The 26,564-nt window shown below is 43.3% G+C and overlaps 1 protein-coding gene across 3 annotated transcripts in view; it reads right to left on the reverse strand.

The window, feature by feature from the left end:
- The window catches only part of LOC138958158 (uncharacterized), a 105,203-nt gene that overhangs the window by 50,467 nt on the left and 28,172 nt on the right, over positions 1–26,564 (reverse strand). For 2 of the 3 annotated variants that reach the window (XM_070329237.1, XM_070329238.1), the window contains 14 exons: positions 25,915–26,174; positions 25,297–25,476; positions 24,721–24,817; positions 22,877–23,200; positions 14,293–18,501; positions 10,386–10,600; positions 8,512–8,762; positions 7,517–7,814; positions 6,524–6,788; positions 5,775–6,001; positions 3,701–3,983; positions 2,918–3,007; positions 1,294–1,469; positions 886–961 (listed from right to left, as the gene is read on the reverse strand). In XM_070329237.1, the coding sequence (XP_070185338.1) occupies positions 886–961; positions 1,294–1,469; positions 2,918–3,007; positions 3,701–3,983; positions 5,775–6,001; positions 6,524–6,788; positions 7,517–7,814; positions 8,512–8,762; positions 10,386–10,600; positions 14,293–18,501; positions 22,877–23,200; positions 24,721–24,817; positions 25,297–25,476; positions 25,915–26,174 (6,951 nt within the window). The remainder of the gene's footprint in view (positions 1–885; positions 962–1,293; positions 1,470–2,917; positions 3,008–3,700; positions 3,984–5,774; positions 6,002–6,523; positions 6,789–7,516; positions 7,815–8,511; positions 8,763–10,385; positions 10,601–14,292; positions 18,502–22,876; positions 23,201–24,720; positions 24,818–25,296; positions 25,477–25,914; positions 26,175–26,564) is intronic. The other variant, XM_070329239.1, reaches the window with a different exon arrangement.

The following is a 26,564-nucleotide window of genomic DNA, read 5'->3' on the forward strand; positions in this document are numbered from 1 at the left end:
ATACAGACCAAAACATCGTTAAGTCCCCCCAAACGGAGGACATTGACTGATTCCTCTTACGCAGAGAAAGGGGAAAGAATAGCCACACGGCCACCCCCCCCCCCCCCCCCCCCATCAGTCGCACCGACGACGATCCAACAAAAAGTCTATAAGAAGCCTAAAGGCTGATTAACCCCAACAGGGGAAGCGAGCTGTGAAAGAACTGAACCCGCCCTCGGAGGGATAGGAACATAAAAAGAAGTGCTGTTTGACGGATCTAAGACCCGCATAATAGGCAAATCAAAGTTCTTAGGCTACTCTTAGGTATAGTTTTCTAAACCAGGCTAAGAGCCTTGTCACCTTCCAGTCTCGCGCCACGTTTAGCTTTGTTGTCGGCCATTTTAAGACCGGCGAAAAACAGTCACCCAGAACAAAAAACTTCTGCGTGCGTGTTCAACACAAAGCTATCAACATTTATACCAAACATAAACAGGAAAGATCTCACCAAAAGGTAGACGGACAGGTAGACCCCCAAGAACCGGCTAGTCTCAAGGACGAGCAGGCATGTGAAGGCCAAAGTGAGAGCGAAATTCGGACACGTCCACCGTGTGTTGTCGAAAGTCGAGAATGATTATTACGGATGCTGGCGCTCACGTGGTGCGCAGGGTGTTATGGGTAACCGAGCAAGGTCAGGCCATAGCAACGGCTATGGCGTCGCTTTTAGCTTGGTTACCACCCTACTAAGGGCAGGTAATTTGAGAGGTTTTTCGACATCTAGCATGTGGGACTAAAGTCAATGCATTCATAAGAATTGGAGTAAGAATATGTGATTAAATAAATATTATGCATTATTAATGTGAACACTAGCTCTACAAAATAAAGCAGGTTCAAAGCAAGTAAACATACCCAAGAGTTTGACAGAAATCCTGCACACAGCCCTGTTCCCAGCTGGGTCCACAGCGGTCATGTTCACTGTCATGTTCTGAAATCAATTACAGCAAATTAAATTAAACCTAACACACACACACACAAACAAACACGCACACACACATGCACGCATTCATGCATGTGCACACTAACACACAGCCTCACCTGACACACAAGAACACGCATAACTGCACCATGTTCACTCGCCCAACCCCACCCCCATCCCCACCCACCCCACCCCACCCCCCACCCCCCACACACGCCTACCCCATATCTGCCTCCTTCACGCCCAACCCCCCCCCCCCCAAAAAAAAAAAAAATTTTTTTAATAAAATTGTTAAAAAAATAAAAAAAAATAAACCACCCATTCAAACAGCACAGTCATACCTCCCTGAAGGTATACGGCAGCCTGAACTCTGGCGGTTGATACGTGACGGTCAGCGCTCCCCCCGAGTTGTCCGAGACTGTCGGGAGGGTAAAGGTCGCAGGCACAGGACCGTTCCCCCCAAGGTTGACCTCAATGCTCGTCTTTGGACAGCCTTGGAATGCAGGGGCCTCCCGGTCTTCAATGGCCAAAGAAAAAGAAAAAAAATTATTTTCGCTAAACAGCTTGGACAAATGTGACCCTCCACCACGGAATGAGTCGCATGTCACCTTTGCATGATTTTCATATTTTTACGTTTTCCTAAAGAGTTTTTTATGCTCTATCCAGTGGTGAAAACCGTTTTAGAAAAGAGCGAAAACTGTTTAAGTTATAAGCCTGTGACTAAGGTGACCCTCACACTGTTACCAGACACTCCCCGGACTTATATTAAGCCTAGCGCAGAACCGCGCGAGGTGACATGCGACTCATTTCGTGGTGGAGGGTCACAAATCATGTTTTCTCAAACATATTAGGTAGCAGCAAGACAGATTTGGTTTGGAAAAAGCTCAAACATTGATTTCCGCTTTGGGCGGGGATGTAGCTCAGTCGGTAGCGCGCTTGATTTGTATCCAGTTGGCCGCTGTCAGCGTGAGTTCGTCCCCACGTTCGGCGAGAGATTTATTTCTCAGAGTCAACTTTGTGTGCAGACTCTCCTCGGTGTCCGAACACCCCCGTGTGTACACGCAAGCACAAGACCAAGTGCGCACGAAAAAGATCCTGTAATCCATGTCTGCGTTCGGTGGGTTATAGAAACACGAAAATACCCAGCATGCTTCCTCCGAAAACGGCGTATGGCTGCCTAAATGGCGGGGTAAAAAATGGTCATACACGTAAAATTCCACTCGTGCAAAAAAACACGAGTGTACGTGGGAGTTTCAGCCCACGAACGCAGAAGAAGAAGAAGAAGAAGATTTCCGCTTTGACTCAGGCCTGTTTTCAATCAGCTGTAAAAATTAAAGAGTTACAGCTCCTAGGATTTTCAGTTTCAGGGCCTGAAAAAGTGTAAGCCTAGCACCTATGCGCACTCTTGCGCACACACATTCTTGATCTTCTTCTTCTTCAGCGTTCCAGAATTGTCTGGTTACGTGTGAGCTCGTTTGCCCATTTGAGAGCATAGTCAGCTTCACTCCGCTTTCGTTGAGTAGGCATGCTGGGTATTTTCGTGTTTCCATAACCCACCGAACTCTGACATGGATTACAGGATCTTTTCCGTGCGCACTTGGTCTTGTGCTTGCGTGTACACACGAAGGGGGTTAAGTCACTAGCAGGTCTGCACATAAGTTGACCTGAGAGATCGGAAAAATCTCCACTCTTAACCCACCAAGCGGCAGCGACCGGGATTCGAACTCACGACCTCCCGATTAGGAGGCCGACGTCTTACCACCACGCCACTGCGCCCGTCACACACACATTCAAACACGCATTTGCATGCATTAAAGCACTCATGTGCTTGAACTCAAGGCCAGCATCTCTGCAGACTAGCTGCTGTGAAAGGGGGACAACTGCGTCGTTCTGTCACACACGCAACACAGATGGTTAAAGTTGGCGAGTTTCTATTGTGATTAAAAAACTTTAAACTGTGCTCACCTTGACACGCAGGTAGGGAGGTGTTCCAGTAAGGCCTGATGTCATCTTTCTCATTCCTCGTGTCTCTCCGTCGCCGCTCTGACATGAGACCTACAGTCAGGACAAAATATAGGCCATGTTCGAGGTAAAATAAACAAGATGATCTCTGAAAGTACAGTGGTACCTGTGATGTCAGGACACCTCCCAATACAGGACACCTGTAGTGCCCTAGCCTATGATCGTATCTACAATGTCACTTATAGGTGCTCCTAAGGGTGTTCTTTAACAACAGGTAGACTACCGTTGTATTGTATCTCTGTCCCTCACCTATCGTTTGTGCAATTGCTCTGTATAACTAAACAAGTTGTCATTTATCCTGTCTAGTCTGTATACTATAACATGTGCATAAAGTGTCCTCTCTACACAGGTCTTATAAAGGAGGGAGTCTTAAAATGGGGGCAAATGTACACAGGTTAAGAACAGAAAATATAAAAACTCAAGGTCTTATAACGGCGGAAGTCTTAAATTTGGGGTCTTAAAAGGGGGGTTCTATCGCAGGGGCGGAACCAGGGGGGGGGGGGGGGTCCGGGATTTCCGACCCCCCCCCCTCCCCCCCACCCCCGCCTAAAAAAAAGAAAAAATTTAAAATAAAGAAAAACTGATGCTCAGATTGCACCAGATTGCTCCCTTTTCCTTGATGTTCATCAACATTTTCCCTATAAGAAGTTTGGAAACCCCCCCTTTGAAAAGGATGTGATCTGCCCCTGTATTGTACTGTATGGCCTACAGATATTCCCACGGTACCTTTGGTCTTGGTGATACTCTCCTCCAGGGCGCCAAACTTGTCACAGGAGTGTGTCTGGGCATTGTACACGCGCCCCACAAAGCACCCCCACTCTTCAGCCGCCCTGGTGTAGTTGAGCGGAGCCACGGCATCGGGACACGCCCGGGTTACGTTCCGCATCATGCTGATGACAGGGTCACCCAGGGACAGCGCTAGGTGGGAGTACAGAAGGGCCCTGCATTTCTCCACTGGCGCTGACTCTCCGTGGATGCTCAGTAGCACGAAGGGGATGGAGATGGTGGCCTGAAAGATATATAGCATCATGTGACACTGAGTTATAGTGGTATTGAGGAAGAAAACATTGGAGTAGACTTTTGGGTTAAACAGTGTTTTATTCACCGCGGTTTGTACAATACTTAAATGAAGACATAAGAATCATGGATGCTCAGTAGCACAAAGAGAAGGGCTGGAAGGTATATCATCATGTGAAACTGAAATGGCATATTGTTAAGCCTCAATTTATTTGAGCGAAGTCGACTTCCTCTTTCAGTAAAAATTAGTCCTTCGACGAGAGAAGTCTTTTTAAAAGAAGGCAAATTTACAGACATTAATAAGCAAGTCTGGACAGCAGAATCATAACAAGTCGCGTAAGGCGAAAATACAATATTTAGTCAAGTAGCTGTCGAACTCACAGAATGAAACTGAACGCAACGCAACGCAGCAAGACCGTATACTCGTAGCATCGTCACTCCACCGCCCGTGGCAAAGGCAGTGCCCGTGGAATTGACAAGAAGAGCGGGGTATTCGTTGCGCTAAGAAGGATAGCACGCTTTTCTGTACCTCTCTTCGTTTTAACTTTCTGAGCGTGTTTTTAATCCAAACATATCATATCTATATATTTTTGGAATCAGGAACCGACAAGGAATAAGATGAAAGTGTTTTTGAATTGATTTCGAAAAAAAAAATTTGATAATAATTTTTATATATTTAATTTTCAGAGCTTGTTTTTAATCCGAATATAACATATTTATATGTTTTTGGAATCAGCAAATGATGGAGAATAAGATAAACGTAAATTTGGATCGTTTTATAAATTTTTATTTTTTTTTACAATTTTCAGATTTTTAATGACCAAAGTCATTAATTAATTTTTAAGCCACCAAGCTGAAATGCAATACCGAACCCCGGGCTTCGTCGAAGATTACTTGACCAAAATTTCAACCAATTTGGTTGAAAAATGAGGGCGTGACAGTGCCGCCTCAACTTTCACGAAAAGCCGGATATGACGTCATGAAAGACATTTATCAAAAAAATGAAAAAAACGTTCGGGGATTTCATACCCAGGAACTCTCATGTCAAATTTCATAAAGATCGGTCCAGTAGTTTAGTCTGAATCGCTCTACACACACACACACACACACACAGACAGACGCACATACACCACGACCCTCGTTTCGATTCCCCCTCGATGTTAAAATATTTAGTCAAAACTTGACTAAATATAAAAAGAGGGAAGTGTTAAATCTGGTGTACTTCAAATAGGGTTTCGACAAAGCATGTATATCACCCGAGAGGAAGAGAGCACTGTTACGAGAAAGCTGTACAACTCTGTAATCCAAAAGGTTTTTGAAATAAATGTTGCTTTCCTTGCCTTGTAATAATAATAATAATAATAATGCAAACTTTTATAGCGCTATTCTAGAAATGTCTACTCTTAGCGCTTTACAATACATACATCGACCAAGCATACTATACACGCACAGGCAAAGAAAAACGACCAAACATACAAAACACGCACAGGCAAAGATAACGACCAAACATAAACAAACATACTATGACCAAACATAACCAACATAATATACGCGCGCAGGCAAAGAGAACAATCAGCACATATAATAATTACTGACAACTAATAATGCAGGCATACAGTGACAGTCCAATACACAGCCTAAGCACAAGAACCACAGTAGGCTTCTATATAAAAACGTGTCAACAATACTATTTACACACACACAAACAGTGCTGACACAAAGCGCAGAAAATGTACAACTCAAAGGTTCTTTAAAAACAAAGATTCAACAGTTCATATATTACCCGAGAGACATCAAGAGAGAGGGCACTGTTGCGAGGAAGCTGTACCACTCTGTCTCCCACAGTGGACACATTGCACAGCCTGCCAGCGTAGAGCCTGGAGTGGGTATCTTCCACCACTTGCTGCGACAGCCACTTGGTCGCCGCCTCCACCGCCTCTCGACACTTGTTTTGTGGCGCCAGGTCCTCGATGGTCATGTCAATTTCTACCTTGTGGGATGGACGCGTCTCTGTAACATCAAGGAGATACAAATGATATATGGTTTGGTTGAACTGACTTGTAGAACTTACACAAACGGCTTTTGCAGTGTGCGAATTGTTTGTTTGTAAGTTGTGTTTGTTTTGTTTTTTGATTGTTTCTTTCTTTGTTTCTCTGTTTCTTTCTTTGTTTCTCTGTTTCTTTCTTTCTTTTCTTTTCTTTCCTTCGTTCATCTTCTCTTCGTTCTTGTTCTCTTAAAACATATGACACATAAGACAGTTCAAACGCACATACAATCACAACGAATACAGAAGCAAGAACACACACACAGACACCTACACATACATGTTCACACACACACACACACACACACACACACACACACACACACACACACACACACACATACACACAAACACACACACACACGCACACTCAAACCCACAAGCAAACACACACATATAAACACACACACACACACAAACACACACACACACACACACACACACACACACACACACACACAAACACACACATACACACAAAGACTCACCATCTATGCAGAGAAAGTTGAAGGCATCATACACATATCTTTCGGCACACGAGAACACAATACGTTCACCATCCGAGGTCAACTCTGCAGGGTTCAACACTATAGACGAACAGTTGTGAAGGTAATATCCAGGCAAGGTCACATTGGGCAGGTGTTTCTCTGGGCTGCGGAAGCGTGAGGTGATGTAACCAGCACACCTGTGCATGTCAGGTAGAGTGACGACTTTAGCCATAGGTAGGAGCATCACCTGGGCTGTAGCCTTCAGCTATACAGAAAAACAAGGGAACAGTTCAGTTATATAGACATCAACACATCACTACCATGACAGACGCATGTACAATAAACAGACTAACAAAGACCGACAGCAGACAAAATGATTTTATAAGCTCGTGATTGATTCTTATGTGATGTTATATTACTGCATTTGAACCAAAAGACAAATGTCCACATTCAGACAATAAATTGTGTTGTATTCAATTACACTGACGGGCGCAGTGGCCTAGTGGATAAGACATCGGCCTCCTAATCGGAAGGTTGTGAGTTCAAATCCCGGCCGCGGCCGCCTGGTGGGTTAAGGGTGGAAATATTTCCGATTTCCCAGGTCAACTTGTGTGCAGACCTTATCCCCGTAAGTGTGAAAAGGCAAGCACACGACCAAATGCGCACGGAAAAGATCCTTTAATCCATGTAAGCGTTCGGTTGGTTATACAAACACCCAGCATGCTTCCCCCGAAAGCGGCGTATGGCTGCCGAAGTGGCGGGGTAAAAGCGGTCATACACGTAAACATCCACTCGGGCAAAAACATGAGTGAACGTGGGAGTTTCATCTCATGAACGAAGAAGAAGAAGAAGAAGAAGAAGAAGAAGAAGAAGAAGAAGAAGAAGAAGAAGAAGAATTGAATTGAATTGAATTGAATTGAATTGAATTGAACTGAACTGAACTGAACTGAACTGAACTGAATTAAATTATTATAAATAAAACAAGCTCTTCACCGTATTAGAACCATGAACAGCCAAGCTGAGGTTCCTGGTTATATCCACGTAGATGTCAGGACAGGAGCCATCCCGACTCTGAACGTGAGACTCCAGATCTCTCAGCAAGCCCATCAGGCCAGCGTTGTACTCTGAGATACACGCCTCCATTCCGTGTCGGGGTCGGTGCGTGACCTGGGTGAAGGTCGCCTGGAAGGTCAAGGTCATCCGGGGGATGGTGTTGACGGGGGTGGGGGGAGCGGTGGCGCTGGGGGTGGGGGTGGCTGATGGTAGACTGCTGAATGGAGTGCTGCTGATTCTGTTGACCCAAACAAGTAGTCAATAAGGTAAGGAAACCCCATGGATTTCGCGCAAAATTGCGTTTTTTTGTGTTCGCGCTACACACTAGAATACAAACCGATTTGCACAAAACTTGCACGATACATACTTGAATTATTGGGGAATGCAGGGTGCAAATTTCGTTATGATATCTGCAGAAACAATTACATAACATCAGATTTTTAGGACCAAGTGTTGTGGCGCCAACGTTCATGATCTGAGTAGCGTTACACACATGAAGAAATGTAGGGTGAAGAAATGTAGGGTGAAGAAATGTAGGGTGAAGTTGCACTAGATTTGCACTTTGAAAGAGAAGATAGGATTGGTGTGTGAGAGGATGGAAGAGAAAAAGAAGGAGAGAGCGACAGAGAGTGTGTGTGAGAATGTGTGTGTGTATGTGTGTGTGCGTGCGTGCGTGCGTGCGTGTGTGCGTGCGTGCGTGCGTGCGGGTGTGTGTGTGTGTGTGAGTCAGTGTGTGTGTGTGTGTGTGTCAGTGTGCGTTTGTGTGTGTGTGTGTCAGTGTGCGTTTGTGTGTGTGTGTTTTCGTGCGCGTATAAACTTAATATTTAAATCAATGTCAGAGAAGAGAGCAGCACACATTATCCAATTTTGCCAGAACAATGATTTTTTTTTAAATTATGCCTTCCGGCCGACAAAGGGTCAAGCGCAGTACTGACCTCTGGCAGACGAAGAGGTTGACCTCTAGCTGGTAGCCCTTCGGACAATCCCAAGAGCTGCGAGTAACATTGGTGTCGCCCCTGACGTAGGTCAACTCCGTACACAGCGACGGCACCACCTCCTCACTCACGCGCTGGAACCGCTGGGGGAGCTCCTGCAGGAGGTGAACTTTAAACTCTGACGCGCAGCTTTCCACAGACTCTGGGTGAGAGCTGCGATACTTCAGTGAAAATTGGATGAAGATTCTGGCCTGCAAGACAGACAGAGAGATCACGGAGACTGAATTGCAGTTACACAAAGCATGCACGGAAGCAGTTCAACTCCAATGTTCATGTAACTGCCCAGGTGTTACACAAAGAAAGCCAGGAAGCCGTTCAACTCCAATGTTCATGTAACTGCCCAGGTGTTACACAAAGAAAGCCAGGAAGCCGTTCAACTCCAATGTTCATGTAACTGCCCAGGTGTTACACAAAGCAAGCAAGGAAGCAGTTAAACTCCAATGTTCATGTAACTGCCCAGGTGTTACACAAAGGAAGCAGTTCAACTCCAATGTTCATGTAACTGTCCAGGTGTTACACAAAGAAAGCCAGAAAGCCGTTCAACTCCAATGTTCATGTAACTGCCCAGGTGTTACACAAAGAAAGCCAGGAAGCCGTTCAACTCCAATGTTCATGTAACTGCCCAGGTGTTACACAAAGAAAGCCAGGAAGCCGTTCAACTCCAATGTTCATGTAACTGCCCAGGTGTTACACAAAGAAAGCAAGGAAGACGTTCAACTCCAATGTTCATGTAACTGCCCAGATGTTACACAAAGAAAGCCAGGAAGCCGTTCAACTCCAATGTTCATGTAACTGCCCAGGTGTTACACAAAGAAAGCCAGGAAGCCGTTCAACTCCAATGTTCATGTAGCTGCCCAGGTTTGTTTCATTACCTCATCAAACTTAAAAGCAAATAGCCTCTCTGAAAGTCATTGGTTCACAATCGTAAAATGTCTCCATGGGCCATTTTAAGCTCAAGGCTAAGACTGCCTCCATGATTCAACCATTATAGCAAGCTTTGTCTAAAATACAATGGAACACCCCTCCCCATCCTCCCCTTTTATTTTATCACAAATTTAAAAATTTGGATCTAAGAAGGTAAGGACTCTCAAAATGGACGTAAGTTTACAGACGCTATGAAGACAACAATCTTCAAACGTGTGGTTGGTTTTATAGTAAGGAAGTCTTAATTTGGGGTCTCCAAAGAGGGTTGTGCCAGTGTACACACATGCAGCTTTGGGTCTACACATGACACATCATAATTGTGGCCATTTCAGCGACTTTGGACTCAGTTGTCAGAAGCCTCTGATTGGAGAAACGCGGGGTCAAAATTGGAGCCAAACGTATACAAACTTTCCTTTCCTCACTGACTGCCACTTACAGCTGAATTTCTAAAAGTTCAAGGAAATATCAGTACATTATAAAACAGACATAGATTACGGAACACACATTGGGATGCATATTACAATTATTTTGACCATAGTGACTGTTTTCGCAGAAATGGCCACCCTTATACCCTTACTCCCACAGTAAGAAGCCAGACCACCATTCCTCGTCTGCACACTGCTCACTGTGGGCTGAAAAAACACCTGAAGAGACTGGGACTCAGCGACACAGCCCAATGTGAGTGTGGCTCAGAGGAACAAACCCCTGTACACATTCTACAGACCTGCCCACATCTGGAGAGCACTACTGGCCAGAAGACACCAGCCTGGGCACCAAGCTCTGGGGATCCGCTGCCGGACTGCAGAAGAATGCGAACTTCATGGCAGCCACCGACCTGAGGATATGACGGCCGTGAATATCGAACGCAGAAGAAGAATACCCTTACTCACCTTGGCCCCTCGGAAGCGGATGTTTCCAGACTTGAGCTCCAGCGTGACGTCCGACGCGTTGAGACAGACGGTGTGGCCGATCAGAGCGATGAAGTCGCGCATGACCTCGTTGACCTTGCTGTTGATGTCCAGGTGGACCTCGTCAATGCAGGTGATGTTGGTGAAGCTGCCCTCCATCTTGTCCTCCACCTCGATCAGGAACAACGGCCACGCGACTGGGGGACAGAGGAGGGAAATCACCATACGGAGCTAGACCACGTTCTACTGTGTCAATGGCAATCAAAGTACTACTAGTATTATCGTTTTGTTTGTAATCTATGCAGATTGAACTTTATCATGAACGAACAGGCTCTTTGAGATTCGAGTCTTTTTAACAACAACAAAGTTGAAAAATGTGTCTTGAGAAAACAACAGCTGAGCATGACTATTCTAAATCAGAATAGCAGGGTTGTACCAAAATATTGTAGGCATGACTGTCTAAAACGGAGCATCTGACACTAAATTCAGAGAGAGAACTCGAAATTGTACTATTTAGTCTATTATTATTAGCATGGTGTATTCTTCCTTAAAGATCAACATCGGCGCGCGGCAGATATATATAGCTCTCATTTCTTGTGCTGGCAATGCTAAATTTACTTCTGTGACCTTATACTTTATAAGGCTTGCGGTATTTGTCAACATGAATCCTGCCATTCACTTTCAATATCGCGCCAGCATGAAACGTTCTTCCTGTGTTCTTTGGCTGGAAACAGCTATCTTAACACGTATTCTAACACATAGACATCTTTAGCCTGATCAGTGTGTGTGAATGCACTTTTCTTGGGTATACAACTGAAACCAAAACTCTCCTAATAAACGCATCAAAACTGGTTTAAGGATGCACTTTATATGACTCAATGTTACAAAACCCATGTACACTGATTATCAACATTTAAGACTCCCATTTGAATAAATCGATAAGCAACCTGTTGGGATGGATTTCTTAGCTGCCCAGTCGTTTTATCCCAAAACTGTCCAAATCACAGCTTTTCACTGCGAAATAAGAAATCTAATACCATGTTCTCCTAGCTTTTACTATGTCTGATTTGCTGTTGGAAAGAAAAAGGGTTGACAACAGTTAACTTTACCAGTTTATTACAGTAGTACAACTCTTAGATAAAATATATATGTGCATGCTTTTTCCTTTCAAATCAGCATCACTTAGTTTGAAAAGCCAACGATTTTTTTCTGTTCTAAGAAACATTAAGTGCTGTTCACATGGCAGACTTGAAACCAACTTGGGACCAATTTTCAAGCGATTTTAGTCGGCGGCAAGTCAAATCAAAATCGCTGCCCATGTGAACAGCACAAACTCGCAAACTAGTTTTAGGCGGCGAGCCTCACCGCCAGACTTAGCCTTTCGGGATTGTCCGGTTGTCCTCGTTGTTTTCCGGAGAAGGAAGGCTGGAGCCACGTCTATATTTAACTCAGTGGCTAGAGCTAACCAATCAGTAAGCACGATAAAAAAAAAAGTCTGGCGCGAGTCGCTGGCGAGTCACGGCTGAGTCGGGCAGTGCTCAACTGGGTTTTGGAGTCTGGCGCGAGTCGCTGGCGAGTCTGGCGCGAGTCGCTGGGGCTGTTCACATGGCCGACTTTTCGCCGATTCGGCCTCAACAACTCAGGAGCGATTTTCAAACGACTAAAGTTGGTCACAAGTTTGTTGCAAGTCTGCCATGTGAACAGCACTTTATATGATTTTTCTAGAGTGCGACCCACTACCTACTACTTAAGCAAACTGTGGTTTCTAATACTGTTGCAAAAGAGCTTTCGCCTTTCTGATCATGCACGCTGCAGTCTTGTCTACCCATGCATTTCTTATATTTACCTCTGTGTAATTTGAAGCAAAAAATGAAAGTGGTCACATTTAAAGCTGACAAAAATGCACTTACATCAGGAAAAAACTAGGCAAACAAAACCAAACATATTGAAATATTTATTTTTTGCTATCTCTACTGCACGCTGGCTACTAAATGTCGCAGACTAGGTCTGTTTTAGCATAAAATTTACTTTCTTCTATTTAGCTCTACTTGCACAGACTATTATGTTTGCGTCTGCTGTTAATACTGCATGGTGTCCATTCGCAGCTGTTTCTGCCTGTACCGTGAACACACACGTGAAGCTAATTCATGCCCATCTTCTGAAACTCTACGTCTAAAAGTGCATTCATAAACAACGCCAACCACCCACCCATCCTTACCCCTGAAAATAATTGGTGGGTTTGAAGCAGGGTAGACAAACATATTGTACATTAAATAAAACCTAAAAATTCCAAAATAAAGGTCCACTACAAACCACATGTGAACAAAAGGGTTCATGTAAGGTACCAAAATAATATATAACTCTAGGAAAGGTACCTATGTGTATGTCTGTCACTATAGGGGTGGGACAAGGAAACTATTAATTTTACAGTGACAAAATTGAAGTCTTTTCGCCTCCCGACCAGCCCAATCAATTATAAAGGATCAGCATAAAAGAGAGTTTGCCACAATTAAAAAAAACTGCAAAAATGAGATAACACATATGTCAATTTTTGTGAATAAGGAATGAACATAACGAAGAACGTCTTTGCCTTTATGATACGAGAATAGAGAGAAAACTATTACCCACTTCACACCTCTCTGGCTCTTCTGAATATGAAGACTAAATTTACTTTTAAAACTATAGTGAAAGAAGTGTTAATACACTTTTAATATGAGACTTAACAAGACCTAGTAATAAAGCTACTTCCTTCTAAGTACATCTCTAACTAACCTGGTCTTAACCCTGAAAACTTAAATGAAGATCCTACCGTTAACTAATAGTTATAAACTGACAATATGCCTGCAACGTAATTTTTGTTTTAAAACACATCAAAGGCACTTCAGGCATAAGACAATGCATCTACTTTCACTGAAAAATCAGAACAGATCATTCATAGCTCATGCAAAATTAGAACAACACCCATTCACTGATAGAGCGAAACCCAAACCATGCATCCATTCCATATGCCATGCTGAGAGTAAATATCGCCATGCCACAGCCCTGTTATCATGACCAACATGTTTCCCCCACATGTCCCAATTACACAAGTGCATCGCAGGTAAACATCTGATCATTCAGGCAAGTGTGTTAACTTGAATTTTACAACCGCCAGAATAGCCATAAAAAAGCAAAACTGCCAGCTATGAATTTCGCAATTGTTAGAAAAGCCCTGCAAAAGATAAACTGCCATGGATGCACAACGTTCACAAAACTGTTTATTGGTATGTACATATAAACTATGTACTGCAAAGTTAAGTTTCCAATCTGTTTCACGGATATTTTCTTCGAGTGAATATGGGCAGCACTATTTCAGCTGCTTTGTCTTATATTTTCAGTTCAGCACACATTCTCAAAAGTAATCGAACTACCATGAATTATAATCTCAAGCTTACAGTTCAAATTTCACAGGGCCTAAGATCAGACACATTTGACTGCGAATGCCAGGTGCTACCCGAGATGCACTTTCAGGTGTAAAGCATGTCCTTAACTGGGCCAAGTCGACTACGCGAAGCATACTCCGCGAAGCTGGCCGCACGAAGCTTTTAGCACTAAGATGGAGGTAAAAAGACTTCGCGAAGCTGGCCGCACGAAGCTTTTAGCACTAAGATGGAGGTAAAAAGACTTCGCGAAGCTGGCCGCACGAAGCTTTTAGCACTAAGATGGAGGTAAAAAGACTTCGCGAAGCTGGCCGCACGAAGCTTTTAGCACTAAGATGGAGGTAAAAAGACTTCGCGAAGCTGGCCGCACGAAGCTTTTAGCACTAAGATGGAGGTAAAAAGACTTCGCGAAGTCGACTTCGGGCTCAATTAAGGACCGCCTTAAGACACAGCACACAGCCCAAGCTTACTGTCGAGGTAACCTGTGGGGCCTTTGGTGATCTTCGTTTCTGTCATCACCGCGCTTGTCTCCCCTGCATTCACGGGCGACTCGGGATCTACCTGCAGCGAGGCACCGGCAGCAACCCTGAATGGTCCGATGCCAATGTGTATACCAGACCCCCTGGTTGTCTGTGGCGTTGTTTGTGGGGACTGTGCTGTTGTTTGAGGGGTATGTGTTGTGTGGTGAAATACTGGTCTTTGTGTGGTTGGTCTTTGTGTAGTTTGAGGTTTCAGTGTAGCTGGTCGCTGTGTGGTTTGTGGTCTTTGTGTGGTTGGCCTTTGTGTAGTTTGTGGGCTCTGTGTACTGGGTCTCTGTGTTGCTTGTGGTCTTGGTGTGGTTGGTCTATGTGTGGTTTGTGGTCTTGGTGTAGTTGGTCTCTGCGTGGTTTCTGGTCTTTGCGTGGTTGGTCTCTGTGTAGTTTGTGGGCTCTGTGTAGTTGGTCTTTGTGTGGTTTGTGGGCCCCGTGTAGTTGGTCTTTGTGTGGTTTGTGGGCCCTGTGTAGTTGGTTTCTGTGTAGTTTGTGGGCTCTGTGTAGTTGGTCTTTGTGTGGTTTGTGGGCCCTGTGTAGTTGGTCTTTGTGTGGTTTGTGGGCTCTGTGTAGTTGGTCTCTGTGTGGTTTGTGGTCTTTGTGTGGTTGGTCTTTGTGTAGTTCGGGGTTTCTGTGTAGTTGGTCTCTGTGTGGTTTGTGGTCTTTGTGTGGTTGGTCTTTGTGTAGTTCGGGGTTTCTGTGTAGTTGGTCTCTGTGTGGTTTGTGGTCTTTGTGTGGTTGGTCTTTGTGTAGTTCGGGGTTTCTGTGTAGTTGGGCTCTGTGTAGTTTGTGGGCTCTGTGTAGTTGGTCTTTGTGTGGTTTGTGGGCTCTGTGTGGTTTGTGGGCTCTGTGTAGTTGGTCTTTGTGTGGTTTGTGGGCTCTGTGTAGTTTGTGGGCTCTGTGTAGTTGGTCTTTGTGTGGTTTGTGGGCTCTGTGTAGTTGGTCTTTGTGTGGTTTGTGGGCCCTGTGTGGTTTGTGGGCCCTGTGTGGTTTGTGGGCCCTGTGTAGATGGTCTTTGTGTGGTTTGTGGGCCCTGTGTGGTTTGTGGGCTCTGTGTAGTTGGTCTTTGTGTGGTTTGTGGGCCCTGTGTGGTTTGTGGGCCCTGTGTAGATGGTCTTTGTGTGGTTTGTGGGCCCTGTGTAGTTGGTCTTTGTGTGGTTTGTGGGCTCTGTGTAGTTGGTCTTTGTGTGGTTTGTGGGCCCTGTGTAGTTGGTCTTTGTGTGGTTTGTGGGGCCTGTGTAGTTGGTCTTTGTGTGGTTTGTGGGGCCTGTGTAGTTGGTCTTTGTGTGGTTTGTGGGCTCTGTGTAGTTGGTCTTTGTGTGGTTTGTGGGCCCCGTTTAGTTGGTCTTTGTGTGGTTTGTGGACTCTGTGTAGTTGGTCTTTGTGTGGTTTGTGGGCCCTGTGTAGTTGGTCTTTGTGTGGTTTTTGGGGCATGTGTAGTTGGTCTTTGTGTGGTTTGTGGACTCTGTGTAGTTGGTCTCTTTGTGGTGTCTGGCCGCTGTGTTGTTTGCTCGTGAGGTCTTTCAGTTGTTTCTGGTTGGCTATGGCCTGAAGATTGTTTTGTTTGTAGAGTGTCAGTGACATGCGTAGCTTCAGCACTGGATGAAGTTTGAAGGCTCGTCTCTGTTGTCTGAGAATCCACAGTAGTGTCAGGAGATGAACCATAATCTGTTGACGTATTCGATGATTCTGATGATTGCAGAGATGGTCCTTCAGTTGTCTGTGGTCTTTCCGAAGACTGGAACGATGGTCCTTCAGTTGTCTGTGGTCTTTCTGAAGACGGAACAGGTTCCTCCGTTGAAGTTGTTGAATAATCTGTAGTTTCTGGAGACTCTCTTGTTTGTGGTTTAACTGTAACAGTGACTTCGTAAGGCTGTGTTGTTTGGGGTCCTTCTGTAGTATGTGGTATATCTGTAGTTTGCGGACCCCGTGTTGTTTGTGGTCTCTCTGTAGCTTCCGGTGCCTTGGTAGTATGTGGTATATCTGTAGTTTGAGGTGACTTTGTAGTATGTGGCCTCTCTGTAGTTTGAGGTGACTTTGTAGTATGTGGCCTCTCTGTAGTTTGAGGTGACTTTGTAGTATGTGGCCTCTCTGTAGTTTGAGGTGACTTTGTAGTATGCGGTCTCTCTGTAGTTTGAGGTGACTTTGTAGTATGTGGCCTCTCTGTAGTTTGAGGTGACTTTGTAGTATGTGGCCTCTCTGTAGTTTGAGGTGACTCTGTAGTATGCGGTCTCTCTGTAGTCTGTCGAGCCTCAGTTGTTTGTTGTTGCTTTGTAGTATGTGAGGTGTGTGATGAAAGGTCCTGAGAACCTGTTGTGGTTTCAAATGACGACATTTCAGATGCAGTGGTCGTAGTCTCAGCAGAAGTGGTTGTTTTGTCTGCATATTGCGTTGACCCAGGAGAGCTCTCATTCCAAATAGTTGTCCTAACGGGGGCTGTTCTCTGAGAGGAGGTGCTTGTTTCTTCCACAGTAGTAGTTTTCAGAGATGAGATGACTTCAGGAGATGTTTTCTCAGTTGAAAGGGTGGTTGTCCTGCTTGTTGTTTCCATAGCAGTGGTAGTTGCTTCAGCAAAGGGAGTTGTTCCAGAGGTCGTTCTCTGCGGAAGGCGTGTTGCTTCACTTGACACTGGCATCTCAGATGGGGATGTTTCAGTTGTTTCAGCAGTTCTCTCAGATGTGGTTGCTACAGTTGTTTCAGCAGTTCTAATCAAATCTGTTGTGTCAAAAAAGGTTGTATCAGGCAACGTTGTTGTTGTTTCAGAGAGAAGTGTTGTACCTGGGGATGTTGTTGTTACAGAAGGGGTTGTTGTTGTGTCTGTCACTGGTTCTGTTTTAGAAGGTACTGATGTTGTCTCAGGAGGCACTGTTGTTGTCTCAGTTATATAAGAGGTTGTTGTATCTGAGACCTCTGTCTGAGAGACTGTTGTATCAGGAGGCGTTGTTGTTGTCTCAGTTATATTAGAAGTTGTTGTATCTGAGACCTCTGTCTGAGAGACTGTTGTATCAGGAGGCGCTGTTGTTGTCTCAGTTATATTAGAGGTTGTTGTATCTGAGACCTCTGTCTGAGAGACTGTTGTATCAGGAGGCTCTGTTGTCGTCTCAGAGGTTGTTGTTGTATCAGGGGAGACTGTTGTTGTCTCAGTACTTTTGATTTCCGAAGCGGTTGTTATCTCAGAGACTGTTGTCTCAGGGGTTCGTGGTGTCTCAGAAGGCTCTGTTGTGATCGTAGTTGTTGTTGTGTCAAAATCTGTTGTATCAAAGGATGATGTATAAGAAGGCTCTGTTGTAGTCTTAGGGGTTACTGTTGTCTTAGAAAGTACTGTTGTCGCCTCAGAGGTTGGTGTGTCAGAGGGCACAGTGTTCGTCTCAAAGGTTGTTGTCTCGGAGCCTGTTGTCTCGGGGGTTGTTATTGTCTCAGAAGTTGTTGTCGCAAGGGTTGTTGTCGTCCCAGAAGGGGTTGTTGTCGTCTCAGAAGGGGTTGTTGTCGTCTCAGAAGGGGTTGTTGTCGTTTCAGAAGGGGTTGTTGTATCAGTAGATACAACTGATAAAGAAGGGGTTGCAGTTTCCATAGAAACGTTGGTCTGCGGCGTGGAACTGGTCTCAGGCGTTGTGTAGTGAATGGTTGTCAATGGTCGGTCAGTGACAAAATATGTGGTGTCCATGTCAAGAGTGGTTGTATCTGTGTCCGGCGTGGTTTCAGTATGTGTGTAGTCAGTATCAGACGTGGAAGTATCAGTGGCCGTTGCTGTTTGTGTAGTTGTATCTACTTCTTCTGTACTGTTTGCTGTGCTTAGCAATAAAGGCCCACGTGTGGCAGTACCAGCTACACTCTGTGAAGTTGTATGACTTAAAATTGCTGTGCCGGAAGGGGATTGTGTGGTTGTTTTGACAGTAGTGGTGTCTGGGGTATTTACATCTGTTCGTGTGTTTGTGACAGAACTGGTAGCTTTTGTCTGTGTGTTTGTGGCAGCAAGGGTAGTATGTGTATCAGTGCTAGCAGTGTCTGGTATGCTTGTGGCAGAGTCTGTGGTAATAGACTGTGTGGTAGGGGGGTTCTGGCTGGAGTCTTCAGGGTCACCTGTAGCCTGCGAAGAGGCTGTTGTAGTGGAGGCTGGTGATGAAGCTGTGGTTGCTGTAGTGGAAGAGGCTGCGAAGGGCAAGAAATAAAGGAGGTGCCTCAAGCAACAACAGTGACGAAACAACATTCAACCCATGCCAGAAACTGGCCAGCTTCAGTAAAGACAGCGTTTCGAGGCTAAACTCAACTTGTAGAAACACCCGAACCCCACCCCCCTTAAACGTCCTCCACACACCTATTTATTTAGGACTTGCCCCCTTTTAGAACCCCGGCCTGCCTTTTCAGATTTCCTGCTCACAACCTCTGTAAAGTTACCAGCTTCAATGGAGACAGTATCACGAGGCTAAACTCAACTAAACACCCCACCCCATCCGCATTCCCTTAAACGGCCCCCACACACCTATTTGAGACTTGCAACCTTTTAGGACCCCGGTGTAACACGAAATTTTTACTCCACGAAAAATGTACTCCGGAGTAAAAATTTCGTACGAAATTCTTACTCCGAGTAAATTTTTCGTACGAGAAAAGAACTCCCCAAGGCACGAAAAAATTACTCCCTCCACGAAATGTTTACTCCCCATTTTTACATTTAGTCAAGTTTTGACTAAATGTTTTAACGTAGAGGGGGGAATCGAGACGAGGGTCGTGGTGTATGTGTGTCTGTGTGTCTGTCTGTCTGTCTGTCTGTCTGTCTGTCTGTCTGTCTGTCTGTCTGTCTGTGTGTGTAGAGCGATTCAGACTAAACTACTGGACCGATCTTTATGAAATTTGACATGAGAGTTCCTGGGTATGATATCCTCAGACGTTTTTTTCATTTTTTTGATAAATGTCTTTGATGACGTCATATCCGGCTTTTCGTGAAAGTTGAGGCGGCACTGTCACGCTCTCATTTTTCAACCAAATTGGTTGAAATTTTGGTCAAGTAATCTCCGACGAAGCCCGGACTTCGGTATTGCATTTCAGCTTGGTGGCTTAAAAATTAATTAATGACTTTGGTCATTAAAAATATGAAAATTGTAAAAAAAATATTTTTTTTATAAAACGATCCAAATTTACGTTCATCTTATTCTCCATCATTTTCTGATTCCAAAAACATATACATATGTTATATTTGGATTAAAAACAAGCTCTGAAAATTAAAAATATAAAAATTATTATCACAATTAAATTTTTGAAATCAATTTAAAAACACTTTCATCTTATTCCTTGTCGGTTCCTGATTCCAAAAACATATAGATATGATATGTTTGGATTAAAAACACGCTCAGAAAGTTAAAACGAAGAGAGGTACAGAAAAGCGTGCTATCCTTCTCAGCGCAACTACTACCCCGCTCTTCTTGTCAATTTCACTGCCTTTGCCATGAGCGGTGGACTGACGATGCTACGAGTATACGGTCTTGCTGCGTTGCATTGCGTTCAGTTTCATTCTGTGAGTTCGACAGCTACTTGACTAAATGTATTTTCGCCTTACGCGACTTGTTTTACTTCTAGTAAAAAATCTCGTACGCAAAAATGGGATATAAGGCGAAGGGATAATGCCAAAATTGGCATCTCGCGCAAACGAATGTCGCGCTAGCCTCCCTCCACCCCTTCCACCACCAAGACTAACAGGGGACAAGGGAGTCCAAATTTCGTACACCTGGCATGGGAAGTTAAATTGCTCGTGTTAGGGTAAAGTAATTTATTCGTTTTTTATTCGTCAGGGGAGTAACATTTGTTCACGAAATGTTAACTCAGAACTCACCTGTCGTGGGGAGTAATTTTCTCGTGTAATGGGGGAGTGGTTTTTTCGTAAAGGGAGTAACTTCTTCGTACGAAATGTTTACTCCGGAGTAAAACTCTCGTGGGAGTAATTTTCTCGTGTTACACCGTCAGCGAATAACCTAAGCTAGTCCCTCATAGGGATCACCCTGTGGGACAGGAAACATCATTTCTGCGGGACCCCCGGCCTGCCTTTTCAGATTTGCTGCTCACAACCTCTGTAAATTTACCTCGAGTGTTGTTGTATACACTCCCTTTTAAGACCCCTTAATTTCAGTATTGGCGTTAACCGGCAATTACCGGTATTTTACCAGTCGAAACGAGAAAATACCGGAACAAAATTGGCTGCCGGTATGACCTACCGGTTGATTTTTAGAACTACCGGGTTTTTTTCGCCGGTAAAACAAACAAAACGACAGTACTCTGAGTTGGACTCTTACTGGTTCCAATGACCAGCCTACCGGGTTTTTTTCTGGACTGTTTGCATTATAAAAGTTTGCGTACTGGTTTGAAAAAATACTAGCGCCATCACTGAATTTAAGACTCCCCTCTTTTTAGACATTGTTTTCTAAGACTTTCTGTTCATAAGCTCTGTATAATGAATGACCCCCATGTTAACACTCCCTCCTTTTTAAGACCTGAATTTCTCAGATTGTTGGAGGTCTTAAAAGGGGGGTTCCACTGTACATATGACACATGAACCACTGTATTGTCATGGTGCGTACACTACTGTACATGACACATGAACCACTGTATTGTCATGGTGCGTACACTACTGTACATATGACACATGAACCACTGTATTGTCATGGTGCGTACACTACTGTACATGACACATGAACCACTGTATTGTCATGGTGCGTACACTACTGTACATGACACATGAACCACTGTATTGTCATGGTGCGTACACTACTGTACATATGACACTGACATGAACCACTGTATTGTCATGGTGCGTACACTACTTGCGAACGGACCACAAAATGCTTCACTGAAACTGGCCTTGCTCCTGAATAAATGAAATATACCGTTTTACTTATATTCAAAATGCACCAGTCCCTGAAGGTAATGCGAGAGGAATACAAGATCTTTCTCGTGAAAAAGTGTTAACAATTCTTACAGCAGACCTGTGTTTTTGTACACATCTTTTTTTCTAATTATTGAGAGAAAAAATCATGCGCTGAGACTTGTTTGGGTTAGGCAAGAAAAAAGTCAGAAAATGAGTAAGAGAAAACAAAGATCCAATGCAAGACGATTTACTTTGCAAAGGAAAACAAAACAAAGATGATAAACAAGAAATAGGCTACTGTGATAACTTTGAGACCAAAACAAAGAAGGATAAAACCGAACAAGTTGAAGAAAACTGTTTACTAATAACCAGTCATGCTTCAAAATAGTAAGAACAGAATAAATACAAGAAAACATGCCAACAAGAAAGGGTAACAAAAAGATCCAAAAAAGTTCAAGAGTAGACAAAACAATGCTGAAATCATTCAGTAATGTTGCTTCTTTCCATACGTATAATGAAGTGAAATGATACAGTTCTAAGTTATTAAACTTCTTACAGTAAAAAAACACATTTACATGAAATATAAAAAACATTCCACGTCAAACTTCTTGTCAGATAAGCCCCTTTCTAAATCCTTTTTAAACTAAAGCACAATGAAAGCGAACAAAAGAACTCGAATTCAATCTTCCCATCTCTCCACATTTAGTTCTTTCTCACATCAGGTTACATGAATAGCATACCAAGCTGAAACATATCTCTCTTCACAAAAAACAAAAGTTGGATGTAGTCTTTCACCCTGGACTGAAAGTACACCGTTCTAATTAGTACATTATTATTTTTCAAAACGGCTAGAACTAGTGTGATTAAAATCATGAACGTAAACAGTGTCGTATTAGTTACTGAACGTTATCTAAGACCTTATTCATCACTGTTTTCACTATAATGTTTTTCACTGTCCTTACACTTATAGGCCTGTATACTTTCTTTTCCAATAATTATGTATTTGCTCTCTTTAAATAAACAATTGCACAGATTTTGATAAATACATATCTTTCAGCTTTCATGATTGGTTTGATCAACTCTGAATAAATGTACACTAAACTTTATAATAAAAGTGTTAATTTTACCAGCCTCATTTTGAAGAGACAAAAATCTTCACGTAATTGTTCTTACTTTTGTTCTAATGAACTCTGAACACACTGACAATTTTAGTCAAACAAAGTGTGAATTTCATTAGCCTTATTTTGAAGGCCTCTTTTCTTATTAACTGTGAATACACTAAACATTTTAGTACAATGAAGTATGAATTTTAGCAGCCTCATGAATGCTTATAAACCCACGCCAAAGTTAAGTTAAAAATTATTTTTTGATACAATAGCAAACCTCTGGTTACAGAGCTGAATACAGTGAGACCCGTTTTAAGACCTTTCACACACAAAATGGGGGGAGGACACAAAAAATGTTAGTTACCAGAAAACGTGGTTTTTTTCTTCATAAGACCTCTATATGTATCTAATACATTAAATAGTTCCCTCCTGTGTAGGACCTACTTGAGATTTGTTAGGTCTTACAACAGCAGTTCCGCTGAACTGACAGTACCTTCTGCTGCAAGAGAAAAGACACACAGAAAAAACAAGATCAAGCAGCATCACAACAGGTGTGCATATCTACCTGTGGGAGGATCCGCAGGTGCCACGGGGAAGCTGCTGCTACCTGCCACTGTCGGAGGAGAGACTGTTGTGGATCCCATTGTGATATCCTTTATCGTTGACTCCGTTGTATCTCCTTCATAGGTGGAAGACGCAAAAGAATGAGTGGTGGTTGTGGTAGTGCTGGTGGTGGTGGTGATGGTGGTGCTGGGGGAGGGAGGGAGGGTTGGAATAGTGATGATGGTGAGTGTGGTGGTGGTCGTAGTCATGGTGGTGGTGGCGGCTGAGGGGGTGGAGGTGGATACGACGGGGGAGGTGGTGGTGGTGGGTGTGTCCGACACGCAGGCTGTAAAAAACAAAAGTTTAAACGTATCATGTGTCATGATATGTTTAAGTATCTTACCCATTTAATCTTGATTGGAAAAATGTGTATAAGTAAATTTAGATAAATTATATGGGACACCCCTTGAAATATTATTTATTTTTCAAAGGGACTTAACTCTCAGGGGCCTGGTATAAAACAAGTGTAAGTTTAAATTGAGTGTTTGAAATAATCATATTTAGAGACTGTTATTTACGGGATAGAAATGTATGATATACTCCAGGTTTACTACATGTTTGAATAAAAAATTTAAAAAAAAATTAAAAAAATAAAAAAAACGGGAAAATGATGACACAACTGTTGAAGTCAGAGAAAGAAAAAAAAAAGAAAAAATAGAAAAGGCTGTGCCTTGGTGTATGATTCTTAAGGATAGCTACATGACTAGAACACATTCTTTCTTGCAGGATCCTAATTATGGTGAAATAATTTCATGGAAACTGCAAAACTATTGGAAAAGGAAAAGGGAAATCTCACTTGAACAGAATTGTAGTGGCTATAATATACTATTGTTGGGTTCATCAATGTTTTATGCTCTAGTTCCAAGTAACGTAAATCTTATGTATGCTATGTTTTAAAATATAGTACAGGCGTTTGGATAAATCTGATTATCATGTTGGTGAAATACAACAATTAAACACAAATCATATTCATAAAAAAAAAATAATAAAAATTAAAAAAAATCAAGTTTAAACGTCTCATGACGACTACAAAAACACACTCTTAAAGCCGTATAAGAATGAAAGTCGTTTGTTATTTCTTTCTCTTCGGTGCCAGGAGATTGGTTGAATATAACTCTTACTTACTCTTGTTGTCCATACTTTGGGTGCTGACTTCCCTTTCCCTAATATGAAGCTACAACATGTATGAACGAAAACTTGAAGTGGGAAAGGGGGGGGGGGTCTTACAAGGGGGGGGGGGGGGGGGGGACGTCTCATGTATGTGTATTTGAAGGGAATGAATGCCGGAATTAACCCTCCATGCAGGTCGGTATGCTATGTGTGTGTGTGTGTGTGTGTGTGTGTGTGTGTGTGTTGTGTGTGTGTGGGGGAGGGGGGTGTGTGGGTGTATGTGTGTGTGCGTAGGTGTGGATGTCTTGAAACTCTTACCAAAATGAATACAAGGAATATACAGTCTCACAATCATTTCCAGATGTAGGAGTATTCTGATCTATTCAGAGGCGGTATTTGCTTTAGTTGAAGGTTTACATCACATTTATCAAGACAAAATGCAAATGCTACACCGCCAGAAGTGTTTGTGTGTGCGTCTGTCTGACTGTCTGTGTATCTGAGGGCGTGCGTGGATGTGTGTGTGTGTGTGTGTGTGTGTGTGTGTGTGTGTGTATGTGTGTGTGTGTGTGTGTGTGTGTGTGTGTGTGTGTGTGTGTGCGTGGGCGTGCGTACATGCGTGCATGCATGCATGCGTGTGTGCGTGCGTGTGTGCGTGGATGCGTGCGCGCGTGTGTGTCCACCAACGCAGGCACTGACCCTCCATGCAGGCAGGTACACCTTGACCACACTGACCATCCACTGCCTGCAGCCCCAGACCCAGCGGACATGTCCATCCTTGTTCACTGGTGTCCACCTGTTGATAGAGCAACACTCATTGTCACCATTTTTTCTAGTGCTTAGCCCGTGGAACAAAACATCTATCAGCATGTCTAAAACATTTCTGCAAAAGTTCAAATCATTCTAATGAATAGTTTTGAAATAAGCTTGACATCCGTGAACTAACGTGTTTCGAGTTAACACTTTGCTTTTTATTTAATCATTTTTACTACGTCAATCTAAAAGCAAACTTGTTTTTGACCATATGCTATTATTCTACATACATTGAAGCAAATTCACATTAAATGTTAACACAATCAGTTCTGTTTCAAGAATGTTATGGTCAAATTACTGGAAGAGAATAACAGTGTATTTTCATGGTAGCTTCTATGATTCTTTCTGCAGAAAGGCGGGCACACAGCTGAGTTCCTGTTGAGGGTCCAGCAAGGGCATTCACTCTTTCACAACCAATACAAACCCGACAGAGTTATTTCCAGAGTTCGTCTAATAACTCACGGATTCTTTCTGCAGAAAGGCGGGAACACAGCTGAGTTCATGTGAAGCGTCCAGCATGAGGCTTGGTATGCTGGAGATGACGGTACTCAGTCTGCTGGCGATGGCCTGGCCACAGCGACACGAGGATCTCAGGTCTTCTCTGTCTCTCGACGTCATTTCGTACCAGCCAGTCAGGCGCATCTGCACACAAGGGGTAGAAAAGAATGTCAGCCTGACTCCGCATTCTTTGCCCATTCTGGATGGGTTTCAAGATAACTCGGAAGGTGATGATGTAACTCTGTAACATTTCCTTTCTGTCAGCAGAAAATCAACACATTAATTTTATCTATCATCCGTCTTTTTGTAACACGGTTTTTTATGTCAGCTAAAATATTAACATCTCTTCCAACATTTGTCACTCGGAAACAAGTTTTTACGTATGTCACTTAACATTTAACATCTCTTACATCAACCGCCACTCTATAACAAATTGGTGTTTTTGTTTGTTTGTTTGTTTGTTTGTTTGTTTGTTTACTTCTGTCAGCTGAAAATTAACAAATCTTCAACCATCCTGCTTACCGGGCTTCTTTTTTTTTTAGGGGGTTCAGCTATAATAAATTCTAACCAACAGATCCTTACCACATGACCAGTTATTTCCAAGTCAGTTTTATTGTTGACAGAAATCCTTGGTTGCCCAAGTGACACACACTCTAACTGTAGCTGTTGGACAAACTCTCGCATCAGCCTCACAGCCACGCCCTGGTAGTACGTGCCACATGGGGCGGTGACGTTGGAAGAGTTAGCGGTGACAAAGTTGCTGGTGAGCGACACCCTGTACAGCGGGAGTACCGGTGACACTTGGTAGGAGGGCGGTGACAGGCATTCCATAGGCCAAGGGTCTGTAACAGTACATGAGGTAACAATGGAGTTATACAATTGTATTAAGATTGTAACAAAAAAGACACCTCCGTTTGTAAGACCTAATATCTCAGAAGAAAGCTGATTCACACACACACACACACACACAAACACACACACACACACACACACACACACATACACACACACACACGCACACACACACACACACACACACACACACACACACTTACACATACACAACAACAAATACAATAGAATTATACTAGATACCGTATTTGTTGATAAAACAAAGGCACACTAGCGTCTTCCCAAACTTTAAAAATCAAAATGAAAACAAATATAATGAAATCAGACAAGCAAAGTTATAGCATGTCTTTTGTAAAATAGATTGAACCATCACACCCTCC

This window comes from Littorina saxatilis, linkage group LG2, assembly GCF_037325665.1.
Source record: "Littorina saxatilis isolate snail1 linkage group LG2, US_GU_Lsax_2.0, whole genome shotgun sequence".
Taxonomy (NCBI): domain Eukaryota; kingdom Metazoa; phylum Mollusca; class Gastropoda; order Littorinimorpha; family Littorinidae; genus Littorina; species Littorina saxatilis.